Genomic DNA, 27,411 nt, shown 5'->3' on the forward strand with positions numbered 1-27,411 from the left:
AGGGGGGTGATTGTATCAAAAGCCATAAGGCCAGCATACTTGAACTCCCCCATTTCTCACAAAGCAGGTGATCAACCAGATTAACCAAAGCTGTCTTGGTACGAAAACCAAAGCCAGGCTAAAATGGGTGAAGATAACCTGTTTCTTCGTCCAAGTATATCTGAAGCTGCACAACCACAACCCTCTTGAGTACCTTGCAAAAGTAGGACTGAATTACCAGGAAATACAAGAGAAACTGCCTGTGACAATTCTATATTGACTATTTGGGATGGGTCTTTTCATCCTTGCTGTGGAACAGCTTTCCCAGGGAGGCTAACTTCAGGATAACATTTCATGAACAGGGAAAGGTCTTTTATATTTTCCAATGCCTTTTAATTGACTGCTAGTTTTTTAGGCAATATATCTTTACAACACGTTTTTAATCTGTTCAATTTTACTGGATGAATTTTTAATTAAACTTTATTGTAGGCTGTCTTCTAAACCTACAAATAGGAAGGTCTATAAATACCAGAAAAGAGCACTTTGTGCTATGAAAACTTATGCCACAATTAGTCTGTTAGTATAGTATTTAAAGTGCCACAATAGTCTTTCTTTTAAATAACTAATTCTTCAAACTTGCATTTAAACTTTGGGGTGTTTCAAACTCAGCTGGGAAGTTCCATGGTGCTAGCGGATGTGAAAGCAACACAGCAAAAATCTGCCTATGTGCAGTCCGCTCTAGATTATATTCATAGCCCAACTTGCACGGTGAAACTACCTTGTGCACAAACTGGATGTATTATGCCAGTTATAACTTCCCCAAAAGTGAGGGGTCGCTTGCTTGAAACACCAATTACAAGTATATCATGTGCTGAGATTCCTGGCACTGGTATAATGTGGTCTGCCCTGCACTTCTGAATGTTTCCATTGCTTATGATCTCCTTGGGGGTCCCCTAAAGAAATGCAGGTAATAGAATGGAGGCTAGATTAATGTTAGCTATTGATTTAAGGATGATGAAACCCACTGGACTCTATGCTGATCTCAAGTTTTCAATATCCCCTCTCCTAATTTAACTTTGTGGAGTTACTTCAAGGATCTCCCTGTTTAAAAATGATTATTATCATTTCTCACAAAAAAACCCATGTATTATAATTTGCTCTTTCTGAAGCAAGTATCTGCTCTCAGGTGCTACAACAATGCACTTTAATTAAATTAACATTTCCCTGATGCAGATACCAATGTCAGTAAGATCTGATACTTAAAATGGAATTATTGCCCTTTCTCCCCACTTCTGAAATTTGCCATGGAGGGCACCAGACTGGTGGAGGAAGTGAGGATTTTCTATGGGTGTGTGTGTGTGTGTGTGTATGAAAGAGCTTTAGGTCAGGCAGCTGCTCTGTTCGTTCCCACAGCTGCTGAAGTCAAAGCCTTCTCCTGCCGAGCGAACTTTCATAGAAAGCACAGTCATTACATTGTAAGAAGAGATAGAGCAGCCAAGCAGCAGGGATGCTGCAGTTGATCACAGGATACTTTTCAAAACCTAGCAGTTTTAATGGAGCCTCGCGAAGACTATAAAAGGAAGAGACCTCAAAGCTCACAATTCCAAGCATTTATCTGCACATTTCAAGGTTAATGCCCTACAAGTAAATGTCTAAACAACAAAGCAGAACAAAGGACCTGAGCATAAGCGACAGGGTTGCTAGTAAGTGGTTCACTGCTTCAGCTGTAATTCTGCTGGGTGCACAGCTCAATTTTGCAGGTTTCTGAACATGTATGGACTGAATAAAGTAGTAATTTTGCCCAAATAATACAAACAAGAAAGGGATACATTTACATTTATCCCAGTTCCTATCATGCAAATACAGAGACTAGGGGAGGTAATTATAAGCAATGACGTCATTCTTCCCCTATTAGTTTTCTGGCCAAGTAATAAAGGTAGGCATTGCCATTTTGTGATGTAGCCAACGCAACACAATTTTAGCAGAGGAAGCTCCCCGCAACATATTGGAATAATAGCAAAGATCACTGAACACAGATTAATGTCTTAAGCTTTAGTGATCAAGTGGTGTGCACAGTCTAATCCATGTGGGTGACTGAAAATGGGGTTTCAAGTGGTTTTGAGAACCCTGTTTAATTTAGCCATGGTTAACTTAGCTGTACACTGGGGCAGTGCTAATGCCAGCACTTGAAGCGGAGAGTTAATGTGCAGTAGAGGAAGGAGCATGCATTCCTGAAGCTGATTTCAGAATCTGCACATTGTGAACTGTAGGGAGCCAATAATAGATATGCACCACAGACAATGAAAAGATACAGCAAGAAATAAAAATAATTTTAAGTTGGACAATTGGAGAAGCAATATCCTTCGCAGCTTCTTTGCAAAGCAAGTATGTCAGAGTTTCACTTAGGCTCCCATTCCAAGCACCCAGTTCACACCTGAACTGAATATTAAGTCCTATGAATCTTAGTGGTTTCAAACTGAAGTGCAACTTTCCAATCCAGAAGCTAGATGTGGCAATTATGAACATACATCATGCCCATGGCATCTATCATCCTCAGGATAACCCTTGCTGATATTTTGTAGATTTGTCTTACTGGTATACTAACAACAAGTATTGTAGATCTTTCACAGTCATAGTCATATGTTTATTTGTAGGCACAGAATAAGAGCCTTATAGGGTTATAAACAATGACTATCATGCTAATTTCTTCAGCACTACTTTCTACTTGCATACTAAATGGCATTATCTTTTTCTTGGCTTTGTGCACTGTAAAGACGGACAATTCTGTCACCACCACACAAGTTCCTTGAAGGCTACTTATTGCCATGGACATCATATAGACGAATTACTGCCTAGAATATAAAGTGCAAATGTTCCAGAGGTGCAGCTGTGTTAACAGTGCAAACCTTTGCATGTTTTGCTTCTGAGTCTCACGATGTCCCCAATGGGTAAACATTCCAATGCCAGCCTGAGGACAAGACTGTTACCGCAGAAACAAGGAGGAGGTTTGTGACACATTAAACGAAGACCTATCGTGGCATAATCTTCCACAGACAAGTGCCCACTTCATCACTGCATGCATGCAAAATTGTTCAGAAAGAGCTGCACTGGCTGTCAGATACTAAGCAAAGTTTGAGGTTTAAGTACAGGCTTGTTGTTGTTGTTTAGTCGTGTCCGACTCTTCGTGACCCCATGGACCAGAGCACGCCAGGCACTCCTGTCTTCCACTGCCTCCCGCAGTTTAGTCAAACTCATGCTGGTAGCTTCGAGAACACTATCCAACCATCTTGTCGTCTGTCGCCCCCTTCTCCTTGTGCCCTCCATCTTTCCCAACATCAGGGTCTTTTCCAGGGAGTCTTCTCTTCTCATGAGGTGGCCAAAGTCTTGGAGCCTCAGCTTCAGGATCTGTCCTTCCAGTGAGCACTCAGGGCTGATTTCCTTAAGAATGGATAGGTTTGATCTTCTTGCAATCCATGGGATTCTCAAGAGTCTCCTCCAGCACCATAATTCAAAAGCATCAATTCTTCGGCAATCAGCCTTCTTTATGGTCCAGCTCTCACTGGCTTATAAAGTACAGGCTTATACAGCCCTAAATAACCAGGTGATTTGAGCGAACTTCATTCTGCCACAATGACCAGTCTGATTGCTGTGAACTGTGGAAGCATCCCTCTTAACCAGACCACAGCCTGCAGAGGTCTACCTCACAGGAGTGAAGAGAAGGAATTTCACCATCTGGCACCTCCCTTACAAGTTGATCTCCCTCTGGAGGAGGCCACTGATTATTGGGTTTTTATTCAAGTAGGTAGCCATGTTGGTCTGACGCAGTCGAAATATATTAAAAATTGTCCAGTGGAACCTTAGAGACCAACTAAGTTTGTTCTGGGTATAAGCTTTTGCACACTTCTTCAGACACACTGGTTTTTTATTGTTATTGTTAAACGTCATTTTTACTGTCCTACAAACTGCTTTTGTATTTATTTGAAATGAAAGGTAGCATGCAAATAATTGAAATCTATCTTCTGTGTGCATGCACATATATGTTTAAATTCATGCACAGAGAGAAAAGGCACAGAAAGGCCATGGGAGAAAATAAAACTGCAAAACAAGGATGGCCAACCTGTGACCCTCAAGGTGTTGTTTAACTACAACTTCTATCAGTCCCAGCTACCATAGCCAGTGCACAGAGATGATGGGAGTTGTAATAACCTATAGTAAAGAGCGGAAGCAAACAGTAGAGGCATCATGGCATTTCTATGGAAAGCTAAATGTATGCTAGATAAGCACAGTGGCCGTTCAGAACATCAGTATTTGGAGATGACATAAGCTCTTTCCAGACATTATGCCTGAACAGATAATGCCAACTTGAGCAGGGAGCAGCAGCAATATGTGTCGTACCAGCACTACCCAAAAGGTTCCTGCATTGGTGGGATAGCTTCAAGGGGTTCTGAAGTGCGTCCAGCAAAGCTGTCTTGGGTTTGGTCCCCTGCTGTGAGGTAGAAAGGAGTGTGGCCCAAGCACAAACTAATTTGCCTAGCCGTTGACTGCCAGCTCACATCCAAAACATGGCCACTGTCTGCACAATCTATGCACACTTAATATGGGACATCATCTGCAGCAACACTGTGATTGGTGATTGCGAGACAGTTCCTAGGGGTTCTGAGTGGCTGTCATCATTAATACGTTCCCTCATTTTTCTACTGCTGTTAATTGTGCTTGGACATTTCTTTGGGGACAGCATAAGATTCCAATTATTTACACTGATCTAAGCTCCCGCATAGCAACAGTCGTATTAGCCGAAACGTAAGTTTGCCCTGCTTGTGCTTCTTGGTTCAGACTTGCCTTACGTGTCAGTCATATTTCATACATGCAGTATTAATCCTCATGATCCAACTTAATATGTGAAACGCTCAGATAAAGCTAAAATCACAACATTTTAAACCTTTAGTAGCAGACTCCTGCTGACCTGTCAGACTTAACTCTAATTAAAAAGTGAAAGTTAGGCTTCAAACTTTTGTCAGTTTCGGGCATTTAGCCTCTCAAATTAATTGCTTATGTTACTAATCATATTGATGTTTTGTGACTTGCAGCAGAGACTGAGAACTCTTTGACCCAATGCTAATTAGAGATGTGCAATTTTTAAATAATGTCCATAACAGAAGTCAAAAGGCATTGAGATAGTCAGCGTAAACAGTAGACATTCTAAACTTTTCTCATAATGCACAAAACATACTACAAAAAGCAAACCATTTGATGTTGCCCCATATTCGTTATCATGGGAATGCTCACAAACCCTTTATAAAAACATTGCATACATACCTAGTTCTGGCCACATCCAAATCTTTTTGTGTTAGTTCAGTCTGCTTAACACCCAGCTGAGATGCCAGATCATTGCATTTGCTGTGTAAGGTTTCCATTTGCCCACTTGCCTCTGTTAAATCAGCTTCCAAATTCTGGAAAACATATATTATGCTATAGACAAAATTAAACCAGAAATGAAAGGATGCACATCATTACAACAGGATCAAAAATAGTATGGATTTTTGCCCCTTTTTAAGAAAACAACACCCTACTTTTCTGTATTTAGAAAACTCCAAGCTGCGTAAAAGAATTTTTTAAAAAAGTAATTCAAATTACTAAAATCAGCCATAACCAACAGCAGGATAAAACAATTCAACATCAATAGGGTGGTGGAACTTCAACTCACGCTAAAAGCTTAGCAAACTAAAATGGTATCTGCAGCTAAATTAAATAATGGTGTAGGCAGTAAAACAACCCTCATCACATCATGGAAGCTTGGCTCTTTGAGTTAAGTTCTGTCTACCAAGAAAACTCTGTGACTCCAATTAATTCATAGATAATTAGCTACCGGCTCAAACTAAGAATGGCAAACTCATGGCTCAAAAGTTTCATGTGGGTGCCAAAAAAGAGCTGCTGTAGATGGTACCTTTTTGTTGTAAATGAAATTAAAACATAGCCTTTTTGCTGCAGAGCCAAAACTGCTTAATACAGGTCTGCTATTCATGATGCAATTATAGCACCCACTTCAAAAAATTAAAAGTAACATCATCACACATAAATTCAGAGCATAACATCAGCTCATAGAATCACAGAAGTGGAAGGGACCACAAGGGTCATCTAGTTCAATCCCCTGCAATGCAGAAATATTTTGCCCGACGTGGAACTCGAATCCATGACCCAACTCTACCAACTGAGCTATTCGTTTTCAATGTGATACCTGACCATGTAGACACATGTGTTTTTACAGAAGTCACTTCCAAAGCTAGAAGGTTAAAACCACAATGTTCCTTCCATGAGGAGAAGGACTCTCTCTGTTTGTGGAAAGGTCGCAGAGGGGAAGTGGAATCAGCAAAAATCACTTCCTCCCTTGCTTCCTCTAGTAGGAACATCCCATGAGGAAAGTTCATGGTAACTCTGCATTCAACCTGTAGGTTGAAAAATTATCATTGGAAATACAGTATCTGGCACTTTAAAAAGGGGGGAAAACAGGGGAGCCTTAAGTAATACCAGGATTGTGAGGGACAATATCAAATTAAATTAGTTCAACAAGAATGGTGCCTCTGGACACCACTGAGACCTGTCACTAGACAAATTTTGGAAAAACTTATTTTTTAAAAAACAAGGTACGAGCTACCCATGAGAAAACTTAGAAGTGGAGCAATAAACTCTCTCCACCACCACCCATAATCAGATCACATAAATAAGATCAGTACGGATGCACCCAGAGTAGACTGTATTTAATGAATAAGTGCTTAATGAAATCATCACACATTATTTCTCAATGGTTTCAGAAATGTTATTGGCCTTGTTAAGTTTGCTGGATATCACATAAGAACAAGTCACTGTTGTGAACTGGTATAAAGTCTCCTGGTTTGGGCTTCTTAACTTGACTCACAATAAGAAATTATGTCTTGCTTGGATCAGGTGGGACTTATGGAAAGCTGAGGTGCATCAGGAATAAGGATGCAGACTCATGGGTTCTTGATGCTCTAAATGGTGACAGTGTCAACTGGCCAGAGGTTCTACCAAGTACCCCTAGAAAAAAAGGAAAATTCTCTTCTTCCTCCCTGATTGCAGCATATTTCTTACTGTTCGCCGACCACCGTCATACACAAACCTTGCCATGAGGCTATAGAGTTTTCATATTTCTAGTAACTGCACTAGTTAAAAGGTACGGGCATTGGATTTGGGTTCTCCACAGTTTAGAGAACAGCTGGCTACAGGAAACACTAAGGCATGGAGTCTGTTGATAATTTCTAGTGGTCATGACTCTTACCTATTCCAGGGCCACAGAACAGTAGAGAGATTTTCTCATCGTTTATTATGAAAAAGGTTACAGTAGTGTGAGAATGCGATCAATGTGAATTGATTGCCTCCTTGGAGCTTGCTTTAATGAGCTGGTCATGTATACACAGATAAATGTATACATCTTCTTTTACAAATGAGCAGGCAATGGGGTCAGGCATTTTGTGAAACCCTCTAATATCGTAAATAGTTCAAATTGCAGAATTCCATTCTGGGAAATAGACTGCTAAAGTAAAATAAGCTTTCTGATTTAGATCTCTAGGTTGTCAAGCATTTTAACAAGGGGAAAACATCAGCAGAGCTGATAAAACTTCAGATGTCCCAAAAACACAAAATCAGGAATGTGACTGGTGAGGAACTCTGAAAAAATCCATCCAACATAGCATTCAAAGCATGCTAATGTAGAAGTTCCTTCAAATTACACAGTTTCTTCCTGGAATTGTTTTCCCATATAAAGCAACAGGTTTCCAAATGACTGTCATGGACACATAAGAGGAAACAAGCAGAGACTATGCACAAGGAGGAAAGCTGACGAGAGATCTAGAAACTAAGTACTGAGAATCAAGGGTTGTGTACGTTCAGTCTGGAGAAGAGACAATTAAGAGGAGACAGGATAGCCATCTTCAAATATCTGAAGGGCTGTTATATGGATGATGCAGCAAATGTGTTTTCTATTGCTCCAGAGCCTGCTGGGTCTCTCTTCTCCACTTGTTTGGGGAAGCTGGGGAAGCTTCTGGAGGCAGTTCTCCAAGTCAGCTAGTGTATCTCTTATATTTGTGTTTTACTTCTAGACATGGACTACTTGTACTTCTTATATTTGAAGATGGTGCTCATAAGAATTTCCATCTTGGAGTTCAGTTCTTTGATCTGTTGCTCCAAGGGAGTCATTGGGTTCTTTTCAGGTTTTGCATAGTCCATGAGAGAGCCTCAAATGGCTTCTTTCAGTTTCAATTCAAGTTCCTCCAGGTTCTGTTTTGGTACTGTTGCGTATTCACTATCTGGGGAACTTGTCTCTTTGGTTTCTGTTTTTCCCTTAATCGATGCCATTTTAGTCTTCTTGTTGACCTTGGACTAGATCTTGTGTGGTGTCGATCTGGGTGGTTTGGTAGGTTTCTTTGTGATTGTTAAGAGTTCATTCAGACTGTGTTGCTTGATGGCTTTCTAACCCTAACCCTAGGTTAGGGAGAGCCAGTGTGGTGTAGTGATTAGAGTGGTAGACTCGTAATCTGGTGAACCGGGTTCGCGTCTCCACTCCTCCACATGCAGCTGCTGGGTGACCTTGGGCTAGTCACACTTCTTTGAAGTCTCTCAGCCCCACTCACCTCAGTGTTTGTTGTGGGGAAGGAAGGGGAAGGAAAATGTTAGCCGCTCCTTCAGGTAGTGATAAAGCGGGACATCAAATCCAAACTCTTCTTCTCCTGCTAAGAGCTCCAGGGATCAAGCAGCCATCAGGCCAGCGCTTGCTTGTGTCTTTCTGTTGGTAAGCTGGGTAACTGGGTGGTCTGAGTTCCCCACAAAAATCTGTGTCAGAGTGTTCTATAGGTCATGGTTCTGGGGTCAGCTTGAGCAGCAGCCATCACCACTCTCTCCTTCTCCTTTTATAAAATGCTTTACTGATGATACTGAAGAATTGCAACTACCAAAATCACAGATTAGACTTTGGAAAATTTAACTAGATTAATCTGTCCTGGGGGAGGGGAGGGGGCAAGTTGGGATTTTGTTTTTGTATCCTTTTCTCTCTTTTTTTGTAATTGTTCTATACTGGAAATCAATAAAACTATGTATTTAAAAAGACGAGGCCGGCAGAGGGGAAGCTGGTGGGAGCGACAGGAGCAGCAACAGCAACATTTCAAGGCATTTGTGGTATTGGTTTTAGGACGAAAGGGAAGCTGAAGTTATCAAAGAGACAAAGTAGGGGATGCACAGAATGGATTGAGTTGAAAGAGGGGAAAACAGACAGAAAAGATGAAGTGAAGAAAGCCAAGGAAGAGACAAGACATGAGAAATGGTGATAGAAAGAAAAAGATTTAGGAGGCAAAAGAGCATAAGAGCAGGAAGAAATGAGGAGGGAGCAAAACAAGGGAACTAGTTTGAAGAGGCAGAGAGAGTGCAAAAGGTGGGACTTTGGGAGAAGCAAGGTGAGTGAGAAGGAGATTAGAAGAAGCAATTGAGGGGTTCAGGAGACAGCTAGGGAGTAATTAGGGAAATGTGAGGAATAGTACGAGGTGAAACCTAGGTCACTGACACTCACCCATCGACACAGCCACACTCCTCATGCAATAGTCATTTTTTCTCCACAAAGAGCCTTGGGAAATGCAGTTCTGAGATTGGGACTAGGAATCTATTAAAGAATTATCTGCAGCAGCACCAAACTACAATTCCCAGGATTCTAGGGGGCAAGCCTCATAAAATGCACTGACACATGTCTGAAATATAGATTATGTCCAGAGAAATAGCAAGATTCACTCAACAACCGCACCATGCCTTAGCAATAAATCTCTATGAGAAAAATTCAAGGGTTTAAAGTGCCTAATTTATAAAGCATTCATAGCTTATCTATCTGTGGGTGTCTCATTTGTGCAAAAGCAACAAATATGCTATAGCTATGTAAGTGGCATTTAGTCTTAAGAATTTCGATCTCACAGAAGTCTAGATACATCACACCAAATATTGCTATAGATATGCACAAACAGACGCCGAAATCTGTATATGTGAGACATCCTAACAAAATGGAAGAGTCAGCATATTTATCAGAATCACTCCAAAGAGTTGTTTGTTTTGAAAGCAAAATGATACAATATAAAAACTCAACATGCATGGAGCTCTCTAAAGAATGATAGAAATGTATTGCAAAGTTTAAGAACAATTAATTACAACATGCTGTAATTCATGACATTAACATTAGAGAAATGAAATGACCACTGCAAACCTTTGCACACTTACCTGGAAGTAAGGCCCATTGATTGCAGTGGGTCATACTTCCAAGTAAACCTGTTCTGGACTGCTGGGAACAGAAATGACTCACCTTTGGGTCAGATCATTTTTATGCACAGGACTGGGCTGCCAATCTCACTGAGGGGAGAAATCTTGGAGTGATAGGATAATTTCTATTTATTTTATTTTTTAAAAAAACTACATGTTTATATTTGAATGAAATATCTTTTATTATTTAATGATTACATTTTAGGGTGGCTATTTGAAGTCAGCTTCCTGCTTTGCAACATCAATTTTTAAAAAGCTTTGGGTCTTAAGTGAAGGAATGTAAATGAATGTCAGTCCCCATTGGTACTTATGAATATATAACTTGTTATTTAAAGAAAATAACATGTAGCATAAAGCCTGTGAGAAGCTGGTGCCGAAATCACATCCAGGAGTCTCTTCCTCCTCATACCTTTATTTTTGCTTCGATGCCAGATTTTTCTATTCTCCATTGTGCCTCCCGCTTCCTCAGTTTCTCCAGGTCATTTAGCAGGTCAGCATAGCGTGTACTTAATCCCTCATTTTCCTCCTCCAGGTTTTTTATAACCAGTCTGCTTTGCTCTTCCTTTCTCAGTGCACACTCCTTAGTGTCCTGTACAACAGTACCACAAGGGCCGATAAACAAAAACAAAACCAAGGAAAAAGGGGAAGGGGCGGGGGAGAAAAGTGAGAACTAATCAGCAAATATAAACTGTGCAGTTTTACCCTCGCAGCAGCTTCTTCTATATTTGATGGCCAAGGTCACCTGTGTACTTTTATTGGCCTCTTTCATGCAGGTGGAAGGGTCATATTTTTTAGCTGGATGACAGCTTTGATGAGTACACATTTGCAAAGAGCCCATTAATTGATCAAGCTGCCTTTGATGCTGTCCCCAGCTATTTTTGAGACCCACACAGACATATCCTCCCAGACCTCGGCTTTATCAATTAATAATGCCAGTCCCATCAGAATCTAATTACACGAAGCCACATCTTCACACTCCTACTTTCTTTGCTCCATTTCCATCATTAACTATTTATTCAAAAGTTACAAAGCGTGGATTCTTCACTTTAAAGCATCTTTCTCCGAGTTTTGCGCGTGAGAGAAGACTGGAAGGTACAGCCTAAGGCCTAAGGCTATATTTCCTCTGAGCTTGTCACTTTCCATGCCACAAAGACAGATGCAGCTCAAAGAGCTACTTCAAAGCTGTGGCCATCTTAGTACTATGTACGAGTCAATATACCTTAAGTTCCTGGATTTTATCTTTACATTTCTGTTGGAAGATGCAGAGCTCTGTCTTCAAGACTGCGTTTTCCTCATCCACAGCAAGCTTTCTCTGTACCAGGTTGTTTATCTCCTCTTGTTGCCCACATGTTCTCTAAGAAAGATTGTTTAATAATAATGATGATGATGTGAAAATCAACACATTTCAAAATATCATTTTCCAGGCAGCAAAACATTTGCAGTTTTATCTAATCTGCCTGTACCTGCAGCACAGCTTTGTGACAAACACAAACATTTTATCAGTAACCAAACCAATTATTACATTACTATTTGGCATATCAAAAAGAGAGGGATTTGAAACTATTGCCTGAATGTAAGGATCCATTACATCATAAATTTGTGCAAATGAGGAAGATTTTCGTTTTGCTGAAGATTAAATACCCAGGAGCCAGAAACAGAGGATACAGATGTTCATCAGGCAATGTCCTAGACCAACTCAATATTTTTTTTATTTAAAAAAATGTCAGTGGGAGTCGATGGGTATCTTGGGTTGATGGAGTTACTTAGGAGCGTACTGCCACCGGAACACTCCAACCTGCACCAATTTTGGCTGGCCACACTAGGAGCAGCATACAGATTTCTGCCCAGGCAGCTCCTGACCAACTGAGTGGGGAACAATTTTGGCCTGGCAGGTCAGATCTTTATCTGTCCCCATTCCACAGTCACTTGCTGAAAATGAAAGCAATGTTGGAGCATGAAGCACCTCAGAGAGATGGTCATTGCAAAGCTGTGGAATGCCCTGCCACCTACCCCTGCACCACAGCAGGTCTTAAAGCACAGGTAAAGGTAAAGGGACCCCTGACCGTTAGGTCCAGTTGCGAACAACTCTGGCGTTGTGGCGCTCATCTCACTTTACTGGCCGAGGGAGCCAGCGTACAGCTTCCGGGTCATGTGGCCAGCATGACTAAGCCGCGTCTGGCGAACCGGAGCAGCGCATGGAAACGCTGTTTACCTTCTCACCGGAGCAGTACCTATGTATCTAGCACAAGTAGGCTAGTATATTTCACATCTTTGGGACACATTACTTCAGACTTCCAACGTCACTGTGAGCACTTTTAGTGTGGATCTCTGGAAAAATCAGGGTTCCAAAACACGAAGGAAGCCTCCACAGATGAACATGGAATTTGCCCTAAGCATAGCTTAGTCAGTAGAGCACAACACTCTTAATCTCAGCGTTGTGGGTTTGAGCCCACATGGGGCAAAATATTCCTGCAATGCAGGGATTTGAGCTAAATGGTCCTCAGTCCCTTCCAACTCTACAATTCTATGATTCTGTGATCTATGATTACTACACTGCATGTCACACACTACCTCCCTTTTTCTCTTATCCTATATCACCCCCTTCCAAGCTTTTGTTCTCTCCACATCCTTTTTGTACCCCCTTTTTCTTCTTCTAATCTATTTCTCTCCCTGCACCCCTTTTCTATTCCCCCCCCCCATCCCTATTCCATCTCACTAAGTTTAGGAACAACAGCACACAAAATTTCCCCTCTCCAAGCAATGCATACCAGACACAGGTGAGCCATGCAACATTGTTAGCTGACAGCAATAAGATGAAAAAAATGGCGCTAATTCCACCATACATTTCTAAATCCAGAGAGATTAAAAGCTCTACAGATACAGTCGTACCTTGGAAGTTGAACGGAATCCATTCCCGAAGTCCGTTCGACTTCCAAAACGTTTGTAAACCAATTGGTGTCAGGAAGCTCCTGCAGCCAATCAGAAGCCACAGAAGCCCTGTTGGATGCTCAGGTTCCAAAATAACGTTTGCAAACCGGAACAATCAAAATGTCCGAGTTCCAGGGCGTTCGGGATCCAAGGTATGACTGTATAGTGAAGCAAGTAGGATTAGATAGATGGTCCTACACAGACATGAAAAAGCAATGAAAACAGCAGCCATTCCAACTCCCCCCAGAAAACTGCAACAGATGGGAAAGGGTCACAGTTTGCCCCCATGGACCTTATCCTTTGGAGGCTTGGACTAGACTCTAAAGAAATCATGACGAATAGCTGTGAGTGAAATACCCTTTTCAGTAGAGGCACGGTCAGATTGGGAGGGCCAGACAAGGTTCCCCACTCCAATTCTGGCCACTCAGCACTTCGACTGATGATTGTACAGGCCTCTTTCAAGCCTTCCAAAAATCATGTTACATTTCTTACAATTGCTCAAGAGTTGCATGACACTTTGCAACTGTCTCTTTTTATCATGATGAAATATTCCCATTTTGCCAGTAACGTTTTATTGAGGTTCCATCTTTCAAAAAATATTAATATTACAGTAATTTCTTCTACAATATGATTTTAATTTAATCAAGGTATAGAAAATTGAATTAATAAATAGGCTAGGTAAAAGTTAAGAACGAAATGTATTAAAGTTAATTAATGCTCGAAGCTAGAGTTATGTTTCTTTCAATTGGACCTATTAAAGGGGGCTTTAATATAGATTTGCACAGCAAGCCAAAGATTTTCAAGTGGAGATAATGAGGCAGCTAGTACTGTTTTAACCCCTCTGGAGTATAATTGGTTGATAAGGTTTTGAAAGATTACAAGGTCTAGGACAAAAAGATTAGCTTTAGTCTCTTCAGATCAAAACTGAAAGCTAATTAAATAACAGTGCTATAAAAAAAGAAGGTAAAGGTTTACTGTACTTTTATTCATCCTTAATTTTCATCTCCCGAGAAAAAACAAGTGAGCATATTTTCTTTACATTTTATTTCGAGACTACTGTGTGGACTACACAGGAGGAACAAGATTTACATTGTCACCTGAGATAGTATTAAAGCCACCAACAGACATGGACAAACCTAAAATGTGGACATGATAATTTCTGTGTCACCAGGAATTCTTTGTATCACAAAGGCACTGTGTAGTCATTTTGACTTTTTTATATTGCATCAGATTGCTACTATTCATGTTTGATGCTTTCTTATGTTTTTATACATGTTGGAAGCTGCCCTTAATTGTTGTTGGGCACAAACATTGCTGCCGTTTATATGTTCCATGGTTCGCTTATTGCATTTATTGATGGAGACAAATAGCTTAGCAATGGTTAGGGTCTTTTGCATAGATTAAAAATGTGCGGTTTGAACTAATCCTAAAAGGGAAAACCTTTGAAGAGGTCAGAGTCAAAGGTATGGGTAGGGCTTTATTTAGTGCCGTGTATGGGAAGAGTGTGGGACTCAACAAAGCCAGATCCAAATTCAAACCTTTAGGCAGTCAAAAACTCAATGGGTGCAAAAACTGCAATGGTTACAATCTGCACATATATATGTAGTATTTTCTGCTAGAGGAAAGCCAATGGGAGGGCCATGGAAAATCTGCCTCTCCAGAGAAACACAATTTGATGCATGCCAACATAATTTTTTTCCCAAACGCCAACTTAGATTCCAGCACACACACATCACTGATTTCTAGATGATTCCAGTGTAAGCAATGTGGATTAGCACCAGTTTCAAGTATGTGATTACCTGTATTAAACTAATTAACATTAACAAGCCCTGAAACTAATTCACAGAACTTAACGCCATACCACATATTACATTCCCTCCATTGGTTTTCTGATCTGTGTGCCTGCAATGACGACACATAGTCTTCGCAACTGTGCAAACGCTAAAGCTCATGATTTTGCAAGCACAGAGATTGAACTACAGGTCTTTTTAAAAAAAAAAACGCCCACAAAATTAGTATTTCAAGATCTAAATGTGTTCATTTTAAAGTTAAAAAATAAATAAAAGATGTTTCCATTTATTTATTTTGAGATTTATAACCTACTCTATCCCAAGGGCTCAGGGCAGTTTTCTGTTGAAAAATGAGAAACTGATTTTAATGATTTTGCTAACCCACATGTCAAGACGACCAAATGGCAGTTCACAAATAACAAATGCTAATTAGCTACCCAAAAGATGTAACAGAATATTCATCATGAACTGTGGGTCAGCATGCATATACAATGTAGTATTCCTGATGCTACTAGATATAACCCAATCTTCTGTACTACACCTTCGGAACAAATCTTTCCTCACCAATTGCTACAATTATAACCAATAGTTAGATGAAATTAATCTGAAAAATAGTAAAACTACCAGAAATGCAGAAACTACCAGAACTAATGAAAGCCAGTTCCTACAAAGCTGCAGTTAGCATTCCAGTTCCCTACACCGGGTGACTATCACCTCAAGGAAGAACATCAGCTCAGGGGAATTAGTAAGTGAGTGCACATCCAGAGTTAGGAGCAAGGAGCTAATCTGAAGCATTTAAAAGAGAAGAAGATCCAAGCTGATAACATCCTCTCTTGCTTAACCTAACAATTCCTAATAAGCACCCAGTTATTATAATAATTGTTGTTTCAGCTAATGAACATGAATCCAGTAGTAGCTGACAAGGTACCCTCCATATATTGTTAAACTACAACTCTTATTGTTGGCTAAGCTGGCTAGAGCTGATTAAAGCTGGGGTCCAACAACATCTGGAGAACACAACACTGGTGACCTCTGCACTACTTGCTACCAACATCATGGGTGTCTTGTTTCTCCACAAACTAACTGCTGTTCTCTCTGTCATTGGAGAGACAACTATAGTTCAGGATGTTAAGGCACAAAGTGTCACTATCTATAGTGGCTGCAGGTTGTCTCCAGGTACAACCACAGTTTTCCACCAGCAACCTACACAATTGCACCCAACTGTAGCAGCAATAGTTCTGGATCAGGGAGACCCAGATTGAGACCCCTGCTTAGCTATAAAGCTCACTAAGTGACCATGAGCCAGACACTCACCCCCTCTTTTTTCTCTTAGCCTTATCTACCTGAGAAATAATCTCAGGGTAAAAACCAGGATAGCCATGCATGTTGCTGAGCATCCTAGAAAAGAGGTGAAATGAAAATAAAAAAGAAGACAAAGTGTCTTACTGGATTTTGGTAAACCAGTGCCTCAAAGTGGGTAAGCCTAGGCTGTGTATATGGATGATAATTAGTCAAATGCATCTCAAACAGCCAATTGTACAGGATGCACATGAGGCAAAAGTGACATTGCCCCATGTGGTTGACAAACAACTAGCTGCACAGCTGATTAACGTAAACCTGCATTAATTGAAAAGGTCACTTGAAAGACATGTGGGGAAATATCCTTAGTATTTGATGATTTCAGAAACATGGTGTAAGTAGAGAATAAAGACAGAAAAATCAAGATAAGCAACTCTTTTAATGGTTTTTGAGTAGATCTTCTGCTGCATCCAAGTGGCCGAGCTCAGCACTGACAGGTTTTCTGAAAGCTGAATGCTTATAACAGAGAAAAATGTACTTACTCAAAGACGTATATTGGTTTTTATGTGTCCACCCCTTCTTTCACTATTGTGATCTGAAAATTATTATGTTTGTGTTTAAGGCTTATTAAGGAATTGCCTAAGGAGGAATCTAAGCCTGCAATTCTATACCTACTTTCTCAGAAGTAAATCCCATTGAACAGATTTACTTCTGTATAAACATGCTCTAATCACTCTTATCTGGAACAAATACAAATAATAAATGAAAATATTGCTCCAAAACAACTGCCAATGATTAGAACTCACCACCCACACCAACAACCCATTCCCCCCAACCACATGCACCCCTCGTTCCAATGACTATACACAAAAAATAAGCACACAAACAAAAATAAGAATCCACCTCCGACATACACAACCCTAATACCCCAACAAACCAATGAACATTACACCCAACACAAGTGCCACAAAGGTGCTTGACACAGTCTCACTGACCCACCCCTATCACAAGCGAAAGGGGGGATGGCCTGTTCTCAGACAGGGCCATCCATGCCAGCTGAGACACAGGACCAACCGGCTGGGAGCCAAACGGTCCAAGCTAACAAACAACTATATAACAAACAAACTAACACCTATATAACTACATATAGGCTACTCTCTATAACCTGCCCCTCAATCTTCAGCCCACCCCTAACTCTTAACCCCCTCTTCCCCCACCCACCACACTATATGTCAGCACAACACACTAGGTTTGATAGACAACATAAGGTGAGAAACACAGGACAACCCAGACGGGTTGGCAGGGAATCATCCTATAAAATAGACATGCAAAATGTCTAGCTTAAAAGCAATTACATTAAATGTGAAGAGATTGGGAAATCCTACCAAAAGAAAATGCATCACCTCATACATAAACACATTGCCTACCTGCAGGTGATACTTAATACCACAGAAACTGGCGCTGATATGCCCAGGAACCTCACCAAGTTGTTGGAGAGGATGTACCTCCACAGACACATACCTCCACATGTGGTAGGAATGCCCTAAAATCCAACCCTTCTGGACAGCAGTCCTACAAGAGATATGCAAAATACCGTATTTTTGCTCTATAAGACTCACTTTTTCCCTCCTAAAAAGTAAGGGGAAATGTGTGTGCGTCTTATGGAGTGAATGCAGGCTACGCAGCTATCCTAGAAGCCAGAACAGCAAGAGGGATTGCTGCTTTCACTGTGCAGCGATCCCTCTTGCTGTTCTGGCTTCTGAGATTCAGAATTTTTTTTTCTTGTTTTCCTCCTCCAAAAACTAGGTGCGTCTTGTGGTCTGATGCGTCTGATAGAGCGAAAAATACGGTAACTAAACAGATATTAGACCTCACCCCAGAACTGGCCCTACTGAACATCATCCACGATCATAATGATCACTCACATTATACAGAGCTTATAACCCACCTACTCCCAGCAGTCAGAAGCCTCTTAGCCAGACACTGGAGAGACCTGTCAGGCGTAAACATGGACCATGTATGGGAAATGGCCTAACTATAAATGCTAATCAATAAACTGAAACTGGCACAGGGACAAATACAAGAGGACACCTTCACTCAAGTATGGCACCCCATTATCACACACACAGCCCAACAAGACAACAACAGGAATCCACCAACACCATATGAATCAATCTGGCTTACCTGACCCAACAAGCCCCCCCCCTCACAAATGCAAACAAACCCCACTGCAGACAACCACAGACAACCAACCACATCCTGCCCCCCAATCCCTCTCACTACCAAGGAAATGTAATAAACAGAGAAAGAGAACCTACCCAACTGATGCTGACACAAAACCACATATACCCTATACAAAATAATATAAGCCTCACCACCCCACCCCTCCTCTCCCCCTCTTCTTCCCCAACCTGATACTGTACTCAACACTTATGTCTCACAACCAATGTAACTGATTTGTAAGAAAGACTATGCAACCTGAAAAAAGAGACAAGGTATATGTACCTTTGTAAACCAAGAAAATCTTTAATAAAAATATATTTTTAAAAACAATGACAGCTAGTTTTACAGGAGCTGTGCCTTGAAGAAGAATTAGAGTGAAATGCTCTTGCCAACTTCATCAACTGCTACACTTTCTTCATCTCTAGGTTGAAAACTGGGAATGAAAAGTTGGAAACTGGAAACAATATGGAAATACAGTAGGGTTCAGGGAGCTGGATAAGCTCCAGAGCCCTCTAGTAGCTCTTTACACTTTAGGAAACAGAACTCAAACAATAGGGATTAAGCCAAATTAGAAGAATCAACATTATTCTCACCTGTTAGTTTAAATATTACACTAACCTGTTCCAATGTCTGTATTTTGTCGTCTTTAACTTGCAAAATTTCTAAAACCTTCCTGTCCTTGAGTTCAGCTTTCTGCTTTTCTCTAGAAACAACAAAAATATATTGACACTTATTAGTCATAATTTGCTGCTAATCATTTGAATTTTTCATGTCCTGATAATGAATGTCATTTTAAAGCATGGGAAATTAAATTATCTAAGGCTGACAGCCCTTGCAGAATTAATCATGGAACATATGGCAAGTGACAGCAAATTTTATCTGCAAACAACTAAGACAACTTTATTCTAAATGAAGCAGCATTTATGATACCAAGACTAGATATGCTTACTTTTAAAAAAAGATATATGGAGTATCTTGCAAATGAAGCCTTTTTTATGAGCACTGACCTGCTTCCTCATTATTGATATCAAATAAAATCTGGGTTTCATTTTAGGGATATAAAAAGAGCAACAAATTGAGGACCATTGCCATTTTCCCACTGGTAAATGCAAAAGTTATATTGTGCTAAAACCGTCAACAATTGGTAAATTCAGGGCTGAGATGTTTCATTCCCTAATGATTTATTCTCCTCAGTCAAGTTCCAAATTGGCAACCATCCCAACCTGTGTATCATAACTTCAACTAGGATGATAATATGGGAACAGAAAGAGAAAACAAATGGTGCCAGCTTCTTAGCTGCATTCATCAGGTTTGCTGGTTTACTCTTCATTTAGTTACTGCAACCTGTTTATACAGTTCTTAAACAAATCCTGCAATCAATTGTGCCTCAGGAGTTTTGATTTAGTTGTGGGTAATGTTTGGAGGAATTGTAAAAAAAATCCAAATGAAGACTGGCCAGCTGGACAAAGAGCATCTCCACCTTCACAGTTGTCATTTCTCACCTCGCAGTTGCGAGGCAATAGTTTAGAGACCTACTCCGTTCACTGATGGAATCATAGAACTGTAGGAAGGGACCCAAAGGGACATCTAGCCCAACCCCCCTGGGGATGCAGGAAGGGTCATCTTCCGGCTGAGGGGAAAATGTGCAAACAATGCTGGGTTTTTTAGCCTGAGAAGCCAAACTCTCAGTCAAGCACCAGTGATATAGATATATATATATATATATATATATATATATATATATATATATATATATATATATATATTCTGGAACCTGAATGACTTAGCCAGTGAGGTTCTACTGTTTCAAGCTGAAGAAAGTGGTCATTGCTCTTCTAAAACACCAAGTTTACTCAACACATACATACTCAATATACCATACAGAAAGACTAAAACCACACACATTTGCCTATTATTCAGTAGAGTTGGACCAGAGAGCTTTAGCAACCACATCTTTTATTCCAATAAAGATTGAAATATCATCCTACACCTTTTCTTGGCTTGGTGATGTCACTGCTTTCCAAAGTATATAGCAGTAAGATAAAATATCATTATTTATAAAGCACCTACAATGAGTGGAAAGAGGGCATGGCAAGAGTAAGATAATTAACTGTATTAATTAAAAAAGAATGCACTGGTAAATCTAATGAACCCTGACTTAGCAACTTTTGCCATTATGAAGGGTAAATGACAACAGTGTGTTGAAAAATGAAAGGTGATCAAAGGAGCGCCAAAAACTCCACCAACAGTTGGAATCTGTAAGCAGACAAAAAGTAGTAAACATGGATACGGAATCTGTCCCTCACAGGAAAGAGAAACCAGGAGGAAAAAATTGAAAGGATGCACAAAGTGGCCAGCCCTGGAAGAGGCACAGAAAAAGCATCCGCATCTGAAGAGTGTTTGACGGTTCTTCATACAAGGCTTTATACAAGTCTGTTCCAAGCACAACCTCTGTGGCGTGGGTGGCGCTGTGGGTTAAACCACAGAGCCTAGGACTTGCCGATCAGAAGGTCAGCGGTTCGAATCCCCGTGATGGGATGAGCTCCCGTTGCTCAGTCCCTGCTCCTGCCAACCTAGCAGTTTGAAAGCATGTCAAAGTGCAAGTAGATTAATAGGTACCACTCCGGCAGAAAGGTAAACAGCATTTCCGTGCACTGTTCTGATTTCGCCAGAAGTGGCTTAGTCATGCTGGCCACATGACCCGGAAGATGTCTGCGGACAAACGCCGGCTCCCTCGGCCAATAGAGCGAGATGAGCGAGCAACCCAGAGTCGGTCACAACTGGACCTAATGGTCAGGGGTCCCTTTACCTTTACCTTTAAGCTTCACATACTTCAATGAGAAAGTTCTTTTTGTTTCTTCTTTTTAAACAAGAGGTGCATAAATTTTAAGAAATAAATAATAAATAAGGGCATACTTATTTTAGGAATAATTTTTCAATAGAATGTTTTCTTAATGTATTCCGTCTGCTTTTTCTTTTTTTTCTTTTTTAAAGAGCATGCTATGACTAGACTAAACATTTGGGGAAAGGAGCCATAATAAATGCGATGGGCACTGGATGAATGCCTCATTGCCTTAAATTAATAATAATCCCAGAATTGTAATTTTCTGCTGCAAAGTCTCTGCCATCCTATTCCCTCTAGCTCCAATTTCTGCCCTATTTTGTCTCTTGCACACATGAGCTCTCTCGCTTTCATAGCAAGCTGTAAACCTGGGGGGTAGCAGGGAAGCCCCATACAGTCATACCTCGGGTTACAGACACTTCAGGTTGCGCGATTTCGGGTTGCGAACGTGCCTCCCGTACAGATCACGTTTGCAATCCAAGCGTCCACTGTATATACAGCCTGAAATCTGTTGTACAAGTAGAACGCCACAAATTAGATATCACTCCCAGTGTCTAACAGGGGCACAAATGAGAATTCCAAGAATGTATCTACATTCCATTAAAGAAAAGGGAGAAAATTAACACCTTGGGGGGGGGGGAGAGTTCCTTTGGTAAGCAGCCTTTAGTAGAGTGGTTGCAGTACAAACTAAGTCAGAAATGTGCAATCATTGTATATACTGTGTAAATGCTCCAATTTTTACATACAGTGGGTGCAAGTAGATGCTGCAGCATAAATTAAAAACCTGGTATAGAATTTTATCACCAGCTCCTCCTGGTGGTATAGGATAACTTCCAATACTCATTACAGGGAAGGTCCCAGAAGAGGCGCTAAGTAATATTGCTGTATGCTTCAAGCTACTAGCATATCATGGAACCCACTGCTACATTTTAAGTATGATAAACGGGAGGAAAGGGTGGAAGCAGAGGAAAGGCTTGCTTATAAAGGTAAATGGCACAGTCGGAAAAAAAATATGGTTGATTCAATTAATATACACTGTACATGCCTACAATACATTAAAAAGTGTTCGCCCAAATAAGAAAAAAACATAATTCAGGCACTGTCAAAGAGTTGATGATGATCAATGACCGAGACAAACTCCAGTTTAGCTAATTAGAACCACTGATGAGCAATAATGATGTGAGCTAAGAATATTTGCAGACTTCTTTAGGATGAAAAATGGAGTGAAGAGAGGCTGTCAATTTGTACAAGTTTTAAGCTCCAATCACTTTTCCCACGAGTACCGCCTATTTTAAATGTTTAACAGAGCTGTATTTAACCACATGGATTTTTCACAGTCAGTTTTCACCAGCCACCGAAAGCCAAAAAATCTGAGAAATTATACTAAACCATTAACTAACAATTTTCTATTGCATATGGCCCACGCTATATATTATACAACATGACAGGACCATATTTTCTGGGATTTGGCCCATTTTTAATGAGTTGTCAAAAATGAAATATTGGATACGACGAGGAAGCATTTAACTACGAATGAGGTGTGAAAATAGAACCTGCAGTTTCTAAAAAACCGCAAATATTTTCAAAGGTGCCCTGCTGAAGTTTATAAAATATTATCTTTTCTATAATAAATATGCAAAGCAGTGGTGTTGAAGAGAAATTATGGGCAGGAGGACAAATAGAGATCTGTGGTGGAAATCAATTAAACTTGTTCATAACATAAAGTGAAACACAGAGAAGTCAAAAGCTATGCTATTTCATATTACTGTAGCAAAAGTGTAAGTGATAAAAGACAGTGGCTACAACCCAACGAGGCGCCAACAAGTGTAGAAGGGTTTGTTTGTAATTTCTCTCCAGAAGCCTCCTCTGAACTGAAAAGCTGCATTTTGAAATCCCAACACAGTGTTTGGGTTTGTCAAAGGAGGATGCTGAAGAAAGGAGTCTGAAGGCATGGGAGACAATTTGGCTTAGGCAAAGTGAGTGTGGTCTTGAGCAATGCCTAGATGGGTGATGGACTGGGCCCTATGCGAGCCACTCTAGGAATACAGGAAACAACCTTACACCAAACAAGGCTTTACCTTTTGTGCAGATCACAGTTTATTTAGTTGCTCGTTGCTTTTTTCACATGTACAAACAAACCCACTTTGACAACCTCAACTGCTTTGGACTGTTCAAGGCACTTCCCATTCATTTCATTGAGTCTACTCAAAACCCTGTGTTACTAGGAAACCTTGCTATTAAAATGAATGGAGGTTGTGCAGGTGAGACTTGTGAGACCATTTAAGGATACCAGAGCTCACATATACACATATGTGTTGCTTTGACTATCCTTCTCCCACCACCGTCCACAAACAGACACAAGAAACTTCCCCAGGATTTCAAAAGCAGTTTACGCTACGGCAGGATCTTGCTGATAGTGCCTCCTGGTGCAGTTTACCTTGCAGAAGTGACAATATATTTCATTCTCTCCCACAGGAAATGAAGGCTGGGAGGGTCAACATTTCTCTGGACACAGGGCTTTGGAAGAAAGCCTTCAGCGCTTCCTGAACAGGAAGGGTGGGGGAGACAGTGAAACTGGTTGTGTTCTCTCCATCCATAATTCCACCCCACTTCAGTGACTCTGCCAGCATAGTGGGGCTCCCTCAGCCAGGAGATCTCAAGTATCGGGTTGCATCTAAACCTCAATACATGCTAAGATGTGTGAAAAATGGAAAATGTGAGACTGCCAAACCAAATTTTACATGCAGTTTTTGTTTTATTTAACAACCTAGAAAGCCTGATTTGCAAAGTATTAAAATATCTGAGTCTCCATATCAATTATTTTTATAATGAAAACATTTAAAGAACATATGATCAATATAAATTACATTTTTCTAACATCGCTTAATTTAAAATTAAGTAACTGCTTAACTGATTATGTCTTTGCTCTGTGCATTATTTCACTACATATTGCTTTGTCTACTAGAGAAGCTTGATTCAAGGAAAGAAATTGTCTTGTACTTGTAAACTGAATGACTAAAATCAATCATGATTTTTATAGCTATGAACACAGATGACTCTTTATGCATTCCTGTACATTTGTGGAGGTTGTGGCTTAAAGTACTAAGCTGAACACTTTAAGTATCATATTTCTTTCTTAATTTTGAAAGCATCTTATCATATAAAATGCACAAGTTTCTTATAGTGCTCAAAATATCAGCACTTCAGAACAGACTGGTCTAACATCTGCACATCACCAGGGTTTCCCCCAAGGATTTTTAAATGATGCCTGCCTGTGCTGAATAAAGTGCTAACTTGCACCTTGCATTTCAAACTGTGTCCTGAGCAGCCATCCAGTTGGTACAACACCAGCTGAATTCCCATAGGCCACTGTTCACTCAGGCTTGACTGCAATTATCATGTCAATATTTTGTGCTCCGATATGCAGATATGCACACATGCAAGCTGCGTAATACTTTCTTCTCCATGGAATGTTGACTTATGTTCAATGTTCTGAGAATTTTTAATGAAACAGGGTATTAAACTTTCATCAGTTGTGGACAATCACAATTATTTGACCTTAGAGGCAAAGGTTATACACCTCGACACCCCACTATTATTTTCTGCGTGCCAGTCAGCGATTGCGTGACCTGGCTAAAAACAAAATCCTTGTTTTAAAACCTTTGCTGCTATATGTTCACTTAAGAAAATATTAATCAGCTTACATTAAAGATTTTAGAGTGAGAAAGACCAGGCATTTACATTTTGTTTTACTCCAATCTACATCTATAGCATAATCTTATAGTTTAAATGAGTGCCCATATGCTAAGCGGTCTATGACGGTGCTCTGTATGCCTTGATTAACTGAGGAAGGAAGCTGATAAATGACAAAGTTGCATTGATTGAATTACTCTGTCTATTGGCAGTATAATCAATGAGCATTGCTAAATGATTTAATGCAAACAAGTTCATTTGATATTGCCACCAGAAGATCAGATATAAATCACTTGATATTTAAATCCTGCCATGGTGTTATATTTCCCCTATAAATAGAACACTGAAGAAGGCTGTACAGACAATGTAACACACAGCCTCAACTCAACGGGGAAAAAATATTATGGTTTATTCCACCTTCACCAGTCTGAGCCCAACTGTTGTAGTCCATGCAGGACATAATCCACAATCCCTAGAGGAAGCTGACACTTGAAACCAACATAAATGCCCTGCTCATGAATTTAAACATGTAGTTACAAGATTGGCATTATTCCGTAACAGACTGGAAACCCAACAGACCAAGTAGTTTTAAAACAGATTCCGGTTGCTTAGATCTTTACCCATATGTAAGTGAAGGAACAAAAATTTATTTTATAACTTATAACTGAAACAGAGTAAAGCTTCACACATTTCTTTAATAAACAGAAGCACATTAGATGCACAGGGCAATCTCTGCAAGCTGTCTGGATAAAGGAACTTTTTAAAAAGCAGGGTGGGGGGAACCAAGATATGAATAGCCAAAGCACTGCACAATGTCACTGCACAACTTTAAGAATATTTGCTCTAGTATTTGGCTTAAAAATATGTAGTTAAATTCATTAAATTATTGCTCTGCTCCCAAGAGTTTTTTTAGTTTTTGTTTTTTTAGAGGGGAGTTGGCCTTGCATGGCAAAATCTCTATTCTGATCCAGAATAAAGAAATTTGTTACTTGGGAATATTCCGATTTAAGGCATTTGCTCACCCAAGTGAATGATCCATGTGCAAGCCAGAGGAAGACATGTCTCCTCCAGCTGTTATGAAACAGCAGAAGTTCATTATTAGGTCCTTTTTCATATACGACATTAAAATGGCCACTCCCAACAGGACCAATGTCATTTTATAGAAGGTTTGGAAACTTATCAGACATCATTGACCCTTGCACTCTTTGTCACTGTGGTAACTTATGTGCAAGTTTTCAGGGTAATTCTCTGGCCTTGTCTTCAAAGTAATTTTTTTCTTCTTTAATTTATTTCTATACCGCTTTCTATTTTTAAAAAAGAAAATCTCCAGGTGGTCTACAACCTACGTTAAAACATCAAATAAAACAATCCAGAAAAACCACATACAAAAGAAATACAATACAAAGTATACATTCAAAGCAACATAATTAACAGGAAACAAAAATATTATCTTAAAAAGTCAGGGTTGTTTGTTTTCACAAACATCAGGAAGAATTTTCTGATGGCAAGAGTTGTTTGACAGGGGAACAGACTCCCTTGGAAGGTGGTCGCCTCTGCTTCCTTGGAGATTCTAAAGCAGAGGTTAGATTGCGATCCATCACAGCTGCTTTAGTTGAGATTCCTGCTTTGACTAGACTAGATGGCCCCCAGGCTCCCTTACCATTCTACAAAGATTCTATGAAAAGGAAGCAGAACCCCCACCCCAAGTCCTAGTAGGACCAGGGTCTGCTAGCAAAAACTATATATGTGGGTCATGCTTTCCATCTGCTTCTGATTGGAGATTTGTCACACAAGTCAAAAACTATTGCTTATAGGCACCTGGCATATCATCCGGCCACAGAAACCACCTAACCACACAGCCTCCATCTTCCCAGGATTCATACGCATTCAGACCAGCACTGCATTTGAAGTAGAGTTGCAGGTCACCAGTGTAACCATGGCTGTGTGCTCCAAAATGTCTAGTGACAGCTCCCAGTGTCTCCATGTAGCTGTTAAATAGCATTGGAGTGAATGCCCTGCGGAACCCCATAGCACAGTTGCCATGGGTCAACAAGCACTCCTTCCCCCAATCCTATTCTCTACACTCAACTGTGCAAGTAGGAATGGGATGACTGCAGTACAGTGTTTCTACACACCTCCTACACAGCCAATCCAGAAGCTGCTGAGAGACTGAGTAACAGTAACACGGTTGCATTCCCATTGGCTTTCTCCCAATGCAGCTCATTCCATCCAGGCAATGGAAGCTCGTTTACTCCCCAAACCAAGCCTAAACCCAGACTGAAATGAATCTAGATAATCAGGGTCATACAGGAACACTTGAAGTCGCTCCGTCACCACCTTTTGCACTATGCT

General features: G+C 40.3%; 1 protein-coding gene across 3 annotated transcripts in view; it reads right to left on the reverse strand.

Annotated features, from left to right (window-relative positions):
- Positions 1-27,411, reverse strand: part of CNTLN (centlein) — a 175,818-nt gene that overhangs the window by 128,105 nt on the left and 20,302 nt on the right. For all 3 annotated transcript variants that reach the window (XR_014163921.1, XM_081893798.1, XM_081893797.1), the window contains exons 3-6: positions 19,143-19,227; positions 11,504-11,638; positions 10,694-10,873; positions 5,296-5,429 (exon numbers count right to left, since the gene is read on the reverse strand). Coding sequence is in view for 2 of the 3 variants with exons in the window: in XM_081893798.1 (XP_081749924.1) it covers positions 5,296-5,429; positions 10,694-10,873; positions 11,504-11,638; positions 19,143-19,227 (534 nt within the window). In the remaining variant the exon portion in view is untranslated. The remainder of the gene's footprint in view (positions 1-5,295; positions 5,430-10,693; positions 10,874-11,503; positions 11,639-19,142; positions 19,228-27,411) is intronic.

The sequence above is a fragment of the Podarcis melisellensis genome, assembly GCF_964234715.1.
Source record: "Podarcis melisellensis genome assembly, chromosome: 17".
Taxonomy (NCBI): Eukaryota; Metazoa; Chordata; class Lepidosauria; order Squamata; family Lacertidae; genus Podarcis; species Podarcis melisellensis.